The sequence below is a fragment of the Oppia nitens genome, unplaced genomic scaffold, assembly GCF_028296485.1.
Source record: "Oppia nitens isolate AA-2021 unplaced genomic scaffold, nextdenovo-longstitch-racon4-pilon3 scaffold12_pilon_pilon_pilon, whole genome shotgun sequence".
NCBI lineage: Eukaryota > Metazoa > Arthropoda > Arachnida > Sarcoptiformes > Oppiidae > Oppia > Oppia nitens.
The window spans coordinates 1,160,001-1,180,000 of NW_026533191.1; the positions used below are offsets into that span (position 1 = coordinate 1,160,001).

General features: G+C 18.9%; 1 protein-coding gene across 1 annotated transcript in view; it reads left to right on the forward strand.

The window, feature by feature from the left end:
- Window positions 1–2,412: 2,412 nt before the first annotated feature.
- LOC128956796 (uncharacterized) overlaps window positions 2,413–20,000 on the forward strand; it is a 68,862-nt gene continuing 51,274 nt past the window's right edge. The window contains exon 1 of the mRNA XM_054302512.1: window positions 2,413–2,649. Within this exon, the coding sequence (XP_054158487.1) occupies window positions 2,418–2,649 (232 nt within the window). The 5' untranslated portion in view covers window positions 2,413–2,417. The remainder of the gene's footprint in view (window positions 2,650–20,000) is intronic.

Below are 20,000 nucleotides of genomic sequence, written 5' to 3' on the forward strand. Positions count from 1 at the left end.
AATAATAATAATAATAATAATAATAATAATAATAATATTACAAATACTACTAATATTACTAATAATAATAGCTATGAATTCATTAATTCTGAGCAATACTTCAATTATTTCGATATACTGTCTATATATATGTATAGGAAATACATGTATTAAATAATATATATATATATATATATATATAGTATATATATATATATAAAATACATTGGACTCTATGTATGCATAAATTGATAGCACAGGTAGTCTATCAATGTATATGTGTGTGTGTGTGCACTAGTAGTATACGGTATAATAATGATAATAATGATTACAAAAATTCAATGCAATTAATTGCATATTATTAATATTCAGTATATATACAGTATATATATATATTTAAAAAAAAACATTAACACACATATTCATCATCTTTGAAAATATATATCAAATTTTATTTTTATGTTTTGTGTTTTGTTGTGTACGTGAGATATATTAATGTGAATACAAATTGTTGTTATTTGTTAATAATAATAATAATCATAATAATGTGTTTAACTATTATTTTAAAATTTGCAATAAACGACATCAACAACAATAGCAACAAAATTAATAATAATACTATTAATAGTTTGCAAAAAAATAATTTTTATTTAATATAAATTATTATTTATTTATTGTGAACTTTTTTTTAATTTTATTTTCAATCTATTAAACCAAACAACATATTGATTATATATATATATATAATAATAAATATCATATATTTATATACAAATATATCATTACTATATAAACAATATATATATATATATATATATATAATATATGATCGCTTTTTATAATTTTTTTTTGATGTGTGTTTAAGTTAAAGCATATATATATAAAAACTTTTAGTATAAAACAACTATTAATATTATATTATCATTTATTTTATTTTGAATAAATTATATATATATATATTTGCCAATTCATATATCAATAAATTTAATATTTATCATTCAATTGACCAAAAGATTATCGCTATATACAGTAACTGTGTGTTTGTTTGTATATAAATAAATTAAATACATTTATTTATAAACATATATATATATATATTCATATATTTAATATCTATGTATAAATATATATATATATCATTTACAGCAACAACAACATCAACACAACTATAGTAATACTGAATACAGTTTTTGTATTATTATATTATATTTGATTAATTGATTCGCAATTTATTATTAGTTTTGTTGTCTACTGTATATATATATATATTGTATGTATGTTTGAACTACCAGTGTGTTTGCTATCGTGAATTGGATTTCATATAATATATATATTTGTCGACGATTTTTTTTTGTTGATATTATATTTATATGATATAAAAAAATACATTTATATATATATTGTGTATGTGTTAGACAAACGACATATAAGATATATCAAACAACAAATATATTTATAATATATGTATATTTAGTGTAAAATAATATATTGAATAATATATGTATGTATTATAAGTTTGTATTTTTTTTTGCTACTACACTGTGAGCTACTGTTTGTTTGTTTGCTACAGTAGTTGTTAAACAATATATCACTACAAATAATATATATATATATATATATATATATATACAGTATATATATATGTATAATATATTGCAATGTTATATGTATTAGTGTTGTAATAATAATAATACATTAGTTGAGCTAGGATATTTTTCATGTTTACAGTCAAAATATCCAGATATATATATATATATATAATATATAGGATTTTTTTAAATAAATAAAATAAACTAAATATATATATATTTAGTAAATTATATCCAAACTAAATGGCAATACTGATCAATGGGTATTGTGATACTAAAAACAAAAATTATAATATATTTTATTGATAATAACCCAACAAAAAAAAATATTTAAAATTTTTTATGTAATTTATACCCAGTATTACTAAATAAATTATTATTATTATTATTAGTGAATAAATAAATCTTTCATCAAGATAACTGTTTTTGATTTTATATTTTTATTTATCAAATATATATATATATTATATATTGATAGATAAAAATAAAAATAAATATATATATATTTATTAATATAAGATAACTGTTCAAACTATTCAAGCACACTCCAATCAACATAATATTAATATCAATAAAATAAAATAAAAGGGACAGTCATATATATAGTCATACTGTCGACACCAATAAAACAACATCACATCAATATATAGTACAGTATTAGCCACTAAATAATAGTAATAAATATATATATATATCTATACATTGATATAATAAAAATACTAAATCTAATACAACTATCTATATAAAGTGTGTCTCCCCGACATATATTTATATAATTATATAATACAATATATATATATATAGCACTGATATCCCTAAAAACTACTACTACTACAGTAAAAAAACATAATGTGGACACCAATAGCTACTACCACTACTACTACTACTGTTACACTATGGCTACTAACAGTGACAACAGTTTGTTTGGTTTGCAAATTGCCGGTAATTTATTGTACGGGTGTTAATACTGGTGTCAACAATGCCATCATTGATGGTGGCGGTGGTGGCGGTGGTGGTGGTAACAGTGCTGGAGATGATGATGATATAATACAATTGCCAGCAACATATGATCAACCATTTGGTAAGTCATTTATATATCATATATATAGTTATATACTATACCATTACTACAGTATATAATAAAAAGTCATAAAATTTTAATACATTAGCAAATAGTTGGCGTATAATATAATATTATATCAATAGATATACATAAGCTTTACTTTATTTTGGTAAGTAATTGTGTGGTGTGTAATATATATATATATACCACTATATTATGATATAAAGCTATAATATATGGAAATTACAGTATTTTTATTATATATTTATTATATATAATATATAACTGATTTAATTGGAAAATCTACTTTAATTAGAGAATATTCTCATATATATAATATATATATATATTTTTGTTATTATTAAAAATAGTCACTAATTAGTATATGTTATTATATTATATGATATTATATTTTTTGTTTCATTGAAATATGATATTTAATTATTGGTTATGATTTATATTACAGCATATATACTGTATATATTGATACAAATTTTTAATTTACTTTATTATATATATATAATATTTTAAGTATGTTAATTTATTTTATTATTATTATTATTATTATAATATTAAGTAATTATATTTAATATATAATTACTTAATATTTTTAGTTTTGTTTAATTTAATATATAAAAATATCTATATATACTGTATATAAAAAAAAATCATAATTACTAGAATCTAAAAAAACGTTAGTTTAACTTATAATAAATGTAAATCATTAGCGCGGTTATAAAAATTTATTTGACATAATAAATATGGTATAATTAGTGTATATATATATATATTATTTACATTATTAACATATGATATAAATTAAATTAAATGAAAAGTTTGGTTACAAATTTTTTTTAAATGACATCACAAAAATTATATATTGATTTATTAATACTTGTAGATATTATATTTATATATATATATATATTTAAATACAACCATTTATTTTGGCAGTAACTCTAATTATATAATGTTTTTCAATAAAAATAATATATTTAAATATTACACTAATATTGCTGATAAAATGATTAATTATTTGTTAACAGTTTTTTTTAAAACTATAATTTAAATGCTCATCAATTTTGTATAATTTATAATTTATTATTATTACAATAATACCTAAATTCAATGTGTGTTGTTAATGTTATCTTTTCTTTAATAATATTATAATAATATTTATTTATATAATTTTATTTTAAAGTTTAGTAAGTTGTCAATCATAATACTATTATATTATTTTGTTTTATTTATTTTATTATTTTTAAAAAATAGAGACATTTAGTTAAATATAATTTAATCTTTAAATATAATCAAATTTTTTTGTTTGAAAAATATTAATAAAGTTTATTTAACTATTTTAAAATTTAAAAAATAATTAATATATATATTTTTTGAGCTATATATATATTGTATTACTAAAAAAATAGTTATTGTTATAGTTTACCTAAATATTGAAATTTAGTTTTATTTAATATCATATATTCATATTTTATTATATTTAAAAAAAAAAATCTATAATGAGATTGTTTTAACAGATTATATATAATTATCCTATTATTTTTAAAATATATCTAACGTTAACCATATGCCACATATTATATTTATGTATTATATATATATATATATATATAATATTTATATTATACATAATTTTGTTAATCTATATAATAATAATAGTTAGTTATAGTACTGATATATATATATATATATATATATATATATATATATAATGAAAATATGTGACATATTTGTCATTTTTGTTATTATTTTTGATTATGATTTTATAGAGGGTTTTTTGACAGTCATTTAGACAACAATTTATTTATTATATATATTTATATATATACTTTATTATTGTTATATATATATATTTTTGATTATTATATAAATATAAATTATAAATAATTTATTTTAATTTCCAAAAATTATTTTCTGTGATATTATAATAATTTTAATATCAATTTACAAAATTGATTATTTTCATAAATAAACCGAAAGTTCAATTTTGTTAAAATAAATATTGTATTAAAATTATTTACTATTATTATTATTATTATTAAATAATTTATGAATAATTTGAATATAATTTTTTTAAAGTTCTTAAATAATATATTAAATTTATTTTTATATATAAATATTAAATTACTTGATTTTATTTTTTTTATATTGATAATATCTTATATGTAAAGTTTGAAAATTAAATAATAATAATACTAATAAATTATTGATTAATATAATATTAATTATTAGACTGATATAAATAGACTTATAGTTTAAAGATATAAATATATTTTTTGTATAATATCTTATATATAAAAATTGAATGTTTTTTTTGCATTATTATTATTATTATTACAGTATATGTAAGGAGTTAAACAAAAATCAATGATATATTTTTTATATTATTATTATTATATAAAATAGTTTATATAAAAATATATCTTTAATAGGGGGGGGGAAACTTAACTTTATCAATAAAAATTTTTTTATCAATGATATATTTTTTTTTAAATTTATTTATAATAATAAAAAAAATTTTTGATCATAAAATATCTGTATAAAAAAATATAAATTATATCATAATATATCATAAACATATTTTCTGAAATATTGATTTATTTTAATAACATTATTATTAGTAGTATTACTATATTGAAACCATTATAAAAAATATTTAATATATTAAAAAATATTTTTCCAATATATTTTTATATATATATATATATATTCTAAGTAATATACAAATATTATTATTTTGAATATACTGTATATATATATATATTATTTATAAGTCAATTTCAATTTTGAAGTTTAATTTTTTTGTTGTTGAATATTAGACATACAGTAATATATATATATATATTTATATTTTGCTCAATAGTTTAGTATATATGGGAAACGGGTTAAATAAACAACAATAAATGTCAATTAATATATATATATTATTTTAAAATACACACACATAAAAACAGTTATGATTTGAATATATCAATAATAATAAAAAATACAATACTGTATAGTATAGTAATATATTATATATAACTTTTATATAACTTATATTATATATGTGTGCAATGTTTTTAATTAGATAAATATAATATATATATATATATATATATATATAATATTTAATGTATAAAAACTACATTTACAATAGCAACAAAAATAATTATATATTATACTGTATAAAAATATATTGTAAAATAAAAAAAATGTTTTTAAAATTCAGATACACGTTGCTATTAAAATATCTATATATATATACATGTATATTAAGTTAAAATTTATTATCGCATAAATTTACTATGAAATTACAGTCTATAGTTTAGAAATAAATAGAAAAAAATAAAAAATAAATTTTCCTTAAAATTTTAAACTAAGTTTACGTTTTTTTTTATTATAACAGACATTCAAAAATTCATCAAAAAATAAAATATTTACCTCACTTTCACTTTAATATATTATATACTCAACAAAATAAACATAATATATATATATGTATATATGATATTTAAAAAAAACTATAATATATTATATATATTGAATAACAAAAATATTAAAGATTTTTAAAATGTATTTAAAGTACAATATATTATATATAGAAAATAAAATAAACTGAATGAATGAATGCATTTTTGCGGACGTTTTTATTTTTACAAAAAAAACATTTTTTTTGAACTCAAATATATATATATATATATATATATAGAAATTTTCTATAGATTTGATAATCAAAAAAAAATACAAAATGTTTATTAACTGTTTGAATCAATGGGCTAAATGTGAGACCTTTTAGTAATATTAAATATTATTTAAAAAAAATAAAAAATAAAATTATATATATAATATAATATATTAGTTTTTTTTGTTGAATATACATACTTTAAGTTTTTAATACACAAAATATTTTATATATATATTTAATACTTAAGTTGTTGTTTTAAAAATATATATATTTTTTATATATAATATATATAACATTAAATATGTTATACTTTATATGTGTATGTGATGTGTTTTTCAGTGTTTAATATCCGTAAAAATATTGAATAATATATAACATTGTGTTTTAAACATTATTATTTTTTTTGAAAATAACATAATTTTTTCTTTGCTGGGGATATTTTTTTATAGTATAATATAATACAATATATATATATATATATGTTTTATATATATTATATATTCAATAGTTAAACATATATATATATATATATGGTATAGAAGTTATAAAATTTGAAAAACATGTTAAACACATTTATATATATTTATATGTCTAGTATATACTGTGGAAAAAAATATAAATACATATATTGTATAACATATACTGTTATAACAACATATACTGTATATATATATATATATTGAATATATTTATATATATATATATATATATATATTATTTATGATTATAGGATATTGATGTTGTACCACTTTGTTGTTATTTTTTTGTTGCTATTTTTTCAAAAATATATATATATATAAAAAAAATATTATTTTTAATATTTTATTTTCTATTATCTACCGGAATTACATTAAAACGGTTAGTTATTATTATTATTATTATTTTCTATTAAAATATAAAAATTATTATAATAAAAATTTACACTTAATTATTTGATAATTACAACATAACTTTACATTAAAAATAATAATAATAATAATACATTTTTAATTAATTTTTTTTGTTAAAAAAAATTTTTTTCGCCATTAAATTAACATTTTTATAATAATTTTTATAATTAATTTGTTAATAATATTCCGAATATTAATAATAGTTTTTTTTGGTGACATTTACTTATACTTATTAATACTATGTTTTGTAGTATAAATACTATAATAAATTTTTTACATTTAATTGACAACACTGTATATTATATCTGTATAATGTTAACTTTGATATATAAGCTACATGTGTGTATGAATATGTGTATATGTGTGTGTATGTATGTGTGTATGTGTGTGTATGTATGTGTATGTATGTGTATGTATGTGTATGTATGTGTATGTATGTGTATGTATGTGTGTATGTGTGTGTGTTTGTATGTGTGTGTGTGTATGAATATGTGTATGTATGTGTGTGTGTGTGTGTGTGTGTGTTTGTGTGTGTTTGTGTGTGTATGTGTGTGTATGTATGTGTGTGTGTATGTGTGTGTGTTTGTATGTATGTGTGTGTGTGTGTGTGTGTGTGTGTGTATGTGTGGTTTATAATAAATAAAAATGCCAAACAATACTATATATATATATATATATATGTATACACTATATACTAGCAATGTGTTTGATTGACTTAAACGCCAATTGAGTGGGAGGCCAACCGTCTATCATATGGTAGTCACACACAAAAAAATAGTTGAGTATATAATACTGTATTTTATAATAAATATAACCAACAAAAAAAATAGGGGGGGGGGAGTTCAAAGTAAACGACATATAATATAGTCAATTACATGACATACCACAACAACAAAAATATAAAACTTATTGTACAATAGGGTATATATACAGTATATAACTGTTTTAGTATAAGATAGGAGTATATAAATAAGTTTAAAAACTAATATACAGTATATACAGTATATATATGATATGTAAAAAAATGTGTAAAAATATTTTAACCGTTCATTCATTTAAATTAAATGTGCCGTTAGTTTAGCTTAGTTTTTATGAAATCACATATTTTTTAATATATCATATAACTTGCATTTTATTTTTAGTGTTTTTATTATTATTATATTACCAGTATATTAAAAATAAAAGAAATATTTTTATTTTATTTTTTTTCAAAAAAAATTACATTTACGATGTCTTTTATATACTGTATATATATATATATATATTTATGTATTATTTATAAAAACACATTTTCCAACCCTCCCTTTTGGTTATAATAATAATATTATTTTTTTTATATACGAGTGTATACTGTATTACTGTTTACTATAGTATTATATGATTTTGTTTGCGAAAAATAAAATGTAAATCATTTGAAACTAATCGCTGAATCACTATTGAGATACAGTTTAAACAGTTAGTCTCTCTCTCTCTCTCTCTCTTTATTGAGAAAATAAGTTTATATTTCCTAAAATTTACGGTTAAGTTATGATACCATAATATATTTCAACTGTATATATATATCAGTCAATTTGAAACTATATATATATACAGAAGCTATATATTGGATATATTATAATAAACATATTGTTAGCATTAGTAGTAGTAGTAGTAGTAGTATTGGTATCACCACTAAAAAAAAATATCTGCCATTTACTCAATCAAAATGGGATTTTACTTTTATATTTTTATTTTTTACTTTCAATATACAGTATATATTATATAAAAGTATAAAATAAAATTTTTGAAAATGTTTAGTATTTGTCTATCAGTTTAGTTGTTTAGAGGGTTTCAAACACTACTACTACTACTACTACTACTACTACTACTACTACTACTACTACTACTACTACTACTACTACTACTACTACTACTACTACTACTACTACTACTACTACTACTACTACTACTACTACTACTACTACTACTACTACTACACACTCACACACACACAAGTAATAGCTGTTTGAAAACTGTTTTGAAAACTATTGCCAGAAATACGATAATCTAATCGTTTGTCTCTCAAACAACACACCAAACAAATGCCTCCACAGTTGGAGTCAAATCTTCAATCAATAGATTTTTATAAATATATTTTTCACGCTTTGAATCACACATTTCATAGTAAATCTAAACATTTTTGTTACTCTCTCTCTCTCTCTCTCTCTCTCTCTCTCTCTCTCTCTCTCTCTCTCTCTCTCTTTCACTCACTCACTCACTCACTCACTCACTATCTTTCACTCTTTGTCTGTCTCTCTCTCTCTCTCTCTCTCTCTCTCTCTCTCTCTCTCTTGAGATACAAGTGGGGAAAAATATCATATATTATATATATACTGTATATACTATATAATGTATATATATATATAAACTCACATTTAATATATTCAAAATATATAATATGATTTTCACTGAATTCAATATGTGTGTTGATTGAAACATAAACAGCAATGTGTGTGTGTGTATGTGTGTATATGTGTGTGTGTATGTATGTGTATATATATATGTGTGTGTGTGTATGTGTGTGTTTGTGTGTGTGGGTGTGAGTGTGTGTTTAATGCTATTTAAAATCAGATCCTATAAAAATTGTTTTCTTTACAAATTATTTAAAAAATTTAAATAATTATAATTACTATATATTGACTATAAATGGTTTGATAAGATTGATAATGTAAAAATGTAATTTATATACGGTATATATATATCATATATGTTAATATGTTAATAATAATGATAATAATATTATATTACATTATATATATAGTATATATATATATATATTTTAATAAATAAAATTTTAAAAAATAATAATAATAAATTATAATATAAAATACTATATAATAATTTATTAACAAAAAAAATATATATTATGATACATATGTTTAGAGGACAAATAATTTAACTAATAATAATTTTTGAATTTTTTTTTTAAATGAATTATTATATACACTTAAGTTATGTATATTTTAATTTACAGAAAATAAAATTAATTTCTAATTTTATTATTATGTAAATATTTCACTATATATATAATTCTGTTAATAAATATTTTAATCAAAAAAAAATAATAATAAAAATAAAACATATGTACTATCGGACATAAAGTTTATATATATATATTGTATAATATAAATAGGAAAATATTATATATATTTTTTTGTTGTTATTATTGTTGCGTGCAGTCAGTCATCCAATCTATGAAATCAAACATACAATAATTTTTTTTATATTTATATTTATACAGTATATACTATATATATATATATATATTGTTAAAAAAATATATTGTGTAATATACTGTAGTTTATAATAATAATAATATTGAATAGTTTAACTAAAAATATACGGTATACAGTATATACAGTACAATATATATATATCTATAACATTATATAATAAATTTATTATAAGTGACTTTTTATATGTCGAGAGTTTTGTATTCAATTTGTTTAATGTATTAAATATTAATATATAATATATTATTATTATTATTTGTCGGCAAATTTATTTTTATATTATAAAACAATTTTCTACTAGAGTAAAAAAGCATACAGTACAATTTATTTATTTTTTTCAATATTATTTATCTGTATAATTTATTGATATATAAAACATATATATATATTATATATTTATATTTTTTTCAATTAAGTTATTTTATTTTACGTCAATATCTAATAGAGAAATCAATTTGTGATGAATAATAAATTATCACTTAATTATTGATTTTATTAATGATTTAAAATATTTTTAAAAAACTATAGAAAATAAAAATTTTATGTTAAAATATATATATATAATTTTTTATATATATATATAAATAATTTTAATATAAAAAAAATTAATTAATTATTTAAAATAGTTTTTATGTGATTTTGTTTATATACAGTATTAATATTTTTAAGTTAATATAACAGCAATAAAAATAATATCCATTAAAAATACTAATATTTATTTAAAGAAAGTTTTTTTTATATATAAAAAAAATAAAATTTTAAAATTTAGATCATTTTCAACTTTGTTATTGTAATTTACTTGAAAACAACAAACAAATATAAAACAATTTTTTTTATATTTATATATATATATATAAAACATATTGTTTGCAATAGCAATACAAACAACAAAATATTATTACAAATCGTAAGACTAGTACAAACACACATACAGTATATATAAATATATAGTTTGAAAAAAAAGTTAGAGAAAAAACATAAATACTTATTATAAACACATTTAGACACTGAAAACAAAAAACAATAGTAAAACTTAAAACACAGAAACAATTGCTAGAAATTATTATAACTTTTTTTTATATACAGAAAACAAAACAAAAACGATTATAATATGTTTGTAGTGTTTATGATATACATCATAAAAATTTGTTATTATATATAAACTGTATATACGGTATATAATACAACTATATATATATATAATATAATATAGGAGTAGTGGTATAAACTTTATATATATATATATATATAATAAACCGTATTTAGTATTTTGTGTAGAAATAAAATAATAATAATAATAAAAAAAATAGATAAATAAATGTAATATTAATCTAAAAGCTAATTCATATGAAAATAATACACACAAAACAAAAAATTTTATTGTAGTTTATATTATATAAGATTACTCCAGTAGTATATTAACAGTAATTTATATATATTGTTTTTATGATATGTAAGTTATTATTATTTTTATTATTGTTTTTGTTTATTTTTTATTTGCATATATATTTTCTAATTATATTTATAAGTAGAGTTTTTTATTTTATTATTTTTTTTTATTTATATATATGTACAGTAAGTTTATGTTTATTGTGATTTATTAAACATTTTATATATAGATAAACTTTTGAATAAAAATTTAATTATGTAATTTGCATATATAATAAGAGATTTATTTTCAAAAAAATATATATATATAATTAAAATTTTTATTATTAATGTTGGTTACGATTATTTTATTTTTTGGCAAATTATTAATTATTAATTTCTATTATTTTTTTTTTATTATACACACACACAACAAAATAATTTTAATTATTGTTGTTTATAAAACATAAATATAAATACTATTACGATATATATTACACATACAATTTGTAAATTAAAACAAAAAAAAATATTGTTTTAAAAATACTATTATAGATAATAGCGATATATATATATAGAAAAAATACATTTTTTTGTTTATTACATTAAACTGTTTATATTATATATTCATTGTTTTATAAATGATTGAAATTAATCAAAAAAAAAATTTTTTTACACTATTATTCGTGCAATAAATAAAAATTTATTAAACAAAATAACAATACCAGTAAAAATCAAGTGTTTTTTTAAAAAAAATAGATAATACAAAAAAACTACTACTACTACAATATAAATTTATTATATCAAAAAAAAAATAGTTTATATAATATTTTTTTTTTAAATTATTACAGTATTTATATAACAATATAATTATTTTTGTTTAGTAGCTATAAATTAGTTACTTATTTTTGTTTGTAACAAAAATATTTACTAATATAATATTATATATATATATATAACAAAGTTTGGCCATTGAATATACCCAACAAAAAATTAGTGTTAATTTTATGTTTATAACACATTTTCCAACTAAAAAAAAAATAAAATAAAATGAAAATAAATAAAAACCTCATATAATCTCAATGTCTGTCTGTCTATAGTTGTGTTGAGTGCCGTTATATAACTAATAAATCAATAAGTCGTTTACTTTGGGAAATGTTAGTTACTATTACGATATACTGTATATATATACAGTTAGTATAATAAGTACAGTATATACTGTATATACTGTGTGTATATATATTTAGTTTTTACTGAAAGATTAACTATAAATTTCACTTTAGATTTGTGTTGATTTCCGAGTCTTTTAGTTTCAAGTTATGGATTCCCTTACGATAGGAATTAGCGCTTTTAGTAATACGATTACTACTGTTGTCTATCAATTGGATGTACACAATGTGTGTGTGTGTGTGTGTGTGTGTGTGTGTGTGTGTGTGTGTGTGTGTGAGTGAGTGAGTGAGTGAGTGAGTGAGTGAGTGAGTGAGTGAGTGAGTGAGTGAGTGAGTGAGTGAGTGAGTGAGTGAGTGAGTGAGTGAGTGAGTGAGTGAGTGAGTGAGTGAGTGAGTGAGTGAGTGAGTGAGTGAGTGAGTGAGTGAGTGAGTGAGTGAGTGAGTGAGTGAGTGAGTGAGTGAGTGAGTGAGTGAGTGAGTGAGTGAGTGAGTGAGTGAGTGAGTGAGTGAGTGAGTGAGTGAGTGAGTGAGTGAGTGAGTGAGTGAGTATGAAATTGAAATAATTGAGTTTACTATTGAATTTATTTATTTTTGATATAATTTAACCTATATAATAGATTTTTATAAATCAATTTCATCAATATCAATTATTTACTATTTTATTTTTTTTATTATAATAATAACACTTGATTAGTGTATATTTAAAATAACTAATAATAATAATAAAAAAAAATTCTCAGTATATATATATATATAGGATAAAAAAATAGTTACTATTAATTATTATTCAATATATTGATTATGAATTAGTGTTTTTTTTATTTTTATTTTTATTATAATAATAATTATAATAATTAGTAGTATTTAAAACTCAATGCACTATTTGTATAATTTTATTTTTTTTTGTATACAATTATTTGTTGTATCAATTTATTTAAATTAAAAGAAAATAACACACTTTTACTACTAATCTCTCTCTCTCTCTCTCTCTCTCTCTCTCTCTCTCTCTCTCTCTCTATTTTAGTCACTATTCAATTAAATTAAATACTATCTAAATGTATATATTTTTTGTTGTTGTTGTTATATCCCTCTTTTTTATGCACCGTTTGACAATTGATTTACACTTGATTTGTTTGACTAATTTAATAAAACTTGTAATATATTATATTATATACAGTTTATATACAGTATATATATATACCTAAACATAATAAAAGTGTTGTTAAATTAATAACAACAATAATAATATTAAATTGAATAATAAAAAAAAATAAAAGTCAAAAAATATATTTATTACATTAAAAAAGATTATCATTATAATGTTATCACATGCGATACAGTTATTATTTAATTTAATTTTATTATTATTTTTGTGAATATTGTTTATGATTGTTAAAAATAATTTTTAAATACATACAAAATAAAACACAAATAAAAAGCTATATTAAAAAGCTTATATATATTTATTGAAATTAGTTTGCATTTTGTTTGGTTTATTAAAATAAAATTAAATATATATAATATAAATAAAATATACATTTATGTCTATTTATTTGTTGCTGTTATTTTATGATTAAGATTATTTTAATATATATACTGTATATATATCATTTATTAAATTTATTTTTATTATTTTAGTTAAATAATAAAAATGTGTATTAAATATACATATATATATATATATACTATATTATATTATTTTATATTTTATTTGTTTAGCCCAAATAAAACTTATATACAGTATATAACATATACATAAATTATATTTCTTTAAATATAAAATATTATTAGTAATATAATAATAATATTATTATTATTATTATTATACAGTATATCTAAAAACATCATAAAAATATAATACAATATATATATATATATATATATATATATATATATATATATATATATAAATAAATAAATTCACACGAGATTTAGTTATTAATACAATGAAACAAAAAAAACAAAATAAAATAAAGCAAAACATTTTATGGTGAAAACAACAGTAACGTTATATAATTAAGTTAATTACAATTGTTATTCAATGTCCTCAACACACTGTATAAACTATATATATATATATATATATATATATACAGTATATACTGTATATAACTTTTGTATATACAGTATATACAATGTATATATATATATATAAATTTAATGTCAAATAACATTACAATGTTTCTTAGATTTTTATGTTAATCTAAATAAATAGATACACTGTGTATGTATACTATAGTGTATATATATAAAGTAATAAAAATTTACAACATTTCATATAATTTATAATAAAATCAACGCATTTTTTTCGGGGGGGGGGGAAGACATATAAAACACAGTAGTAATGTTGAAAATGATATGTTTTTTTTAAATATATTTATTATAACATATACTAATAAATTAATGATTTAAAAGATAGGCATAATTATTAAGATTTTATTATTATTATTATTATTATTATTACTAGTATTACACTACAATTATTATTAATATGTATATATATATATTAATATTATTTTCTATATTAATAATCTTAAATAATCATAAATTACAAAAATATTTTATTTTCAATAAATATTTTTATTTATATATATTTTTAAAATTAATTTTTCATATTCATATTTTATATACAAATAATTTTTTATTAAATAATTTTTATTTGTTATTGTTTTATTTGTATATATATACTGTATTTGAAATAATTATATTGATATATATATATATCTACTATACTATAATTAGGAAAACCTATTTGTTTTTCGTTAACATTAATTTGATACTATAAATGGACAAACAATACAATTATTTATATAATTAGACTCTCAACTACAGTATATATATATACACAATTGTAATTTATATATTTAGATTTAATGGTGAAAAAATCGTTACAGTATACAGTATATACTGTATATATATATATATATATACAGTATGACTGGCCTGTGATCTACTAATAAGCTATAGTTTCTCCCATTTTTCCTATCACTCTATCCCTCCATCCCTGTCCTCTCTGGAGTACAATAAAACTGGTTATAAGTTCAGTAAGATTTACTAAAATATATTGTATGTCTCCTTATATATATATATATATATATATATATATAATCCAATAGAAATATAATATATATAAATTATATACAGTGTATATACCGGTTATACTGTAGTAACAAAAGTATATCTCATTTGCTTTTTTTTAAAAAAATAATACTACTATTTATAGCAAATAAAATGTTTAAAAAACAATATAAATAACAATAATTTATAAAATCAAACTAGAAAAAAATGCATAAAATATTTTTGTGGATATTATTATTATTATTATTATTTTATTATTATCACTATTTTACATGTCATATATATTTATATAAATTATATTTAAATAAATTTACATTATATTGTATTGCATTTTTTTTGGGGGGGGGTATTAGTTTTATGATAAAAATTTAAGTTATCCCAAATATTTGCGCTAATATAAATTGACATATAATAATAATAATAATAATAATAATAATAATAATTGTTTGAATATTTTAGAAATCAAATAAAAATCTTTTATTAAGGTTTTTTTATTGAATATTATTATTATTATTATTTCTAGTTTTATTTGAGATTTATTTTTATTTGACTTGTCTTATATATATCATGACATATACAATATATAAATATATATATATATATATATATATATAAAGTATATATATATGTATATATAGACTGATATTTGAATTAAATTCATCAATAATACAGAAATAATATTGAATTACAAAACAGAATATTCTGTTTGCACTTTAAAACAATTATTTTATTTTATTTTTTGGTTTAAGTTTTAAGTTTTTATTAACTAAGTTTTAATTTTAATATTTTAATATTAATAGTTAAAACTTTATTGATTAAAATATGCCAAAATTATTTTTTTTAATAATAAAATTTCCTATGATTTAGTCAAAATCAAAAAATAATAATATTTAAACTATAATAATTATTAGGATTTTTAAAAATTATAAATTAAAATTTTATTAATAATTCTACTTAAAAATGATAATTATTAATGGCATTGATTTTGATTATATAATAATAATAATAATAAATATTTGAATGAATCTTATGTTTGAATTAATTCATGCGTTAAGAATCCATTGGAGACCAGAATATTCTATTAATATATATTATAAGTATATATTGAAAATATTCTGTATATATATATACAGTATATATACGGTATATATATATATATATATATATATATATATATATATGGTATATATATGAATACTTTTAGTAGTGTATAATAAATGGATAGGACTGACAAAATCAGAGAGCACTTGATCACTGTTAAAGAGAGAGAGAGAGAGAGAGAGAGAGAGAGAGAGAGAGAGAGAGAGACAGAGAGGCCAACGACAGTCAGCCAAAATCGATACAAACAAATGTTTATCTCATATAAACTGTATTTATAATAATATATATTGTATGATATATTGTACACATCATATACTATATATTGTATATAATAATAATATCAATATATGGGGAAAAAATGATTGACACATAAAATGATTAACTATAAGCAACCAACAAAAAAATAGTCAAAAAACCAATCAATGGAAAAGTATATAAATAGTAGGAAAAAAATTATTATTATTAATATTAATACAGTATATATACTATTATATATTATATTTATAAAATATAAAATTCAAAAATACTAATTATAATGTCAAAAAATATCTTAGTATAAAAAATTTATAATATTTTTAAATTTTAAATTTGTTATATTAATATACAGTATTATTTTTAAAAAAAATAATTTATTATATTGTTTATGTATTATTATTATTTTTTTAAATAATTACAATATAGTTACAAACAAACAAAATTCAAATAACAATTTTTATAATATAGTTTTATAATATATGTATATATTAGTAGAAAATAATATCAAACAACATATATATGATATTATTATATATGTATTTATTTTTTTTTTTGTTATGTTTGTTTGATTTTTATGCTTATTTATACGGAAATCTCAATATGATATATAAATTGCTGTATTTTTTTGTTGTGTGTCAACCCTAGAGTAATAATATGTGTTGTTTGACTCCAATTACTATAACAGTCAATACAAACGATAGAGAAAAAAACTTATGCTCTCTCTCTCTCTCTCTCTCTCTCTCTCTCTCTCTCTCTCTCTCACTCTCTTTCACACTCAATCTGTATCTCAATAGTATATCTGAAGTGAACAAAAAAAAACTTTTTATTATATATATACAGTATATTGATGTATAGAGAGAGAGAGAGAGAGAGAGAGAGAGAGAGRGAGAGAGAGAGAGAGRGAGAGAGAGAGAGTTGTTGTCAGCGGGAAAAAAATAAAAGTAAATATAAGATACACACAAAAAACAACATCAAAGAGAAAAAAAATACGACCAAAAAATTACAGTTCAATAGACAATAGAGAGTAAGAGAGAGAGAGAGAAAGAAAGAGAGAGACTGAGAGAGAGACTGAGAGAGAGAGACTGAGAGAGAGAGAGAGAGAGAGAGAGAGAGAGAGAGAGAGAGAGAGAGGAAAAAGAGTTAAAGCTATGATTGAGAAGTGCTTTTAATGAGAGAGAGAGAGAGAGAGAGAGAGAGAGAGAGAGAGAGAGAGAGAGAGAGAGAGATGAGATGCCTAAAGACGTGACCGACAAATAAAAAAGTTAAGGCAAAGCACTTGAAAAGTAAAACTTAAGTTTTAATGGCATCACTAATGTAATAGTAATAGTGTTGTTGCTCTCTCTCTCTCTCTCTCTCTCTCTCTCTCTCTCTCTCTCTTTCTTTCTCTCTTTCTTTCTTATATACAGTATATATATAAGTGTTAAGGGTTTTTATATGTGTGTGAAAAAAATAAGAGATACATCCCGTTATTTACAGCTATAATACTATGTTGTTGTTGTTTGTGTGTGTGATTGACTTCACACAACACACTATTATAATGTCAAAACATTTGGGTATATATATATCATACACATTGACTACAATCCCTAAAGAGTGGACAATGAGTCCGAGAGATTAGTGTCTTTAAGACTGTTGTGTGTGTGTGTGTGTGTGTGTGTGTGTGTGTGTGTGTGTGTGTGTGTGTACACTTGTGTGTGTGTCAATGTATAAACTATAAAGTATATAAAGTATAAACTATGAGGACAGTCTGCTTGAACATTTACTTAAAGTCACACTCACTCACTCACACATACATATACACAAATATACATACTCACACACATACAAACACATACACACACACATACACACACACATACACACACACATACACACACATACACAAACATACACAGACATACACAAACATACACAAACATACACAAACATACACATACACACACACACACACACACACACACACACACACACACACACACACACACACACACACACACATACACACACATACACACACATACACACACATACACACACATACACACACACTCACATAAAATAAAAAATATATTATAACAATTTTTTTCACTAACTATGCTATAGTCTTACATAACAACAACAATTAATGATTGATGACATATACAATATATATACAGTATATATATAACACATTGTTATACAATAGTTGTTAGTGTTGTGATACAGTATTTAATAATATTAGTAATTCCTCCCCCACCTCCTTGAAAAAAAAATTATATAATGATTGTTTGATAATACCATAGCTTAACAATTGTTTGTATTAGTTTGTGTATGTATTTGTTTAGGCTATAAAAATAATGTAATATTATATAAAAGATTAATGATAGATATATACTGTATATTGGCTGATAGTTATGCATAATATTAATGTTTTAATCACATATACATTAGATATGATTTGTTAGATCGCTGTTTATTTATTTATTTTATATATATAACCCATCAATATTATATATATATATATAATATTAATAGATAAATGATAAATTGTTTGTAAATAGCAACAGTAGTA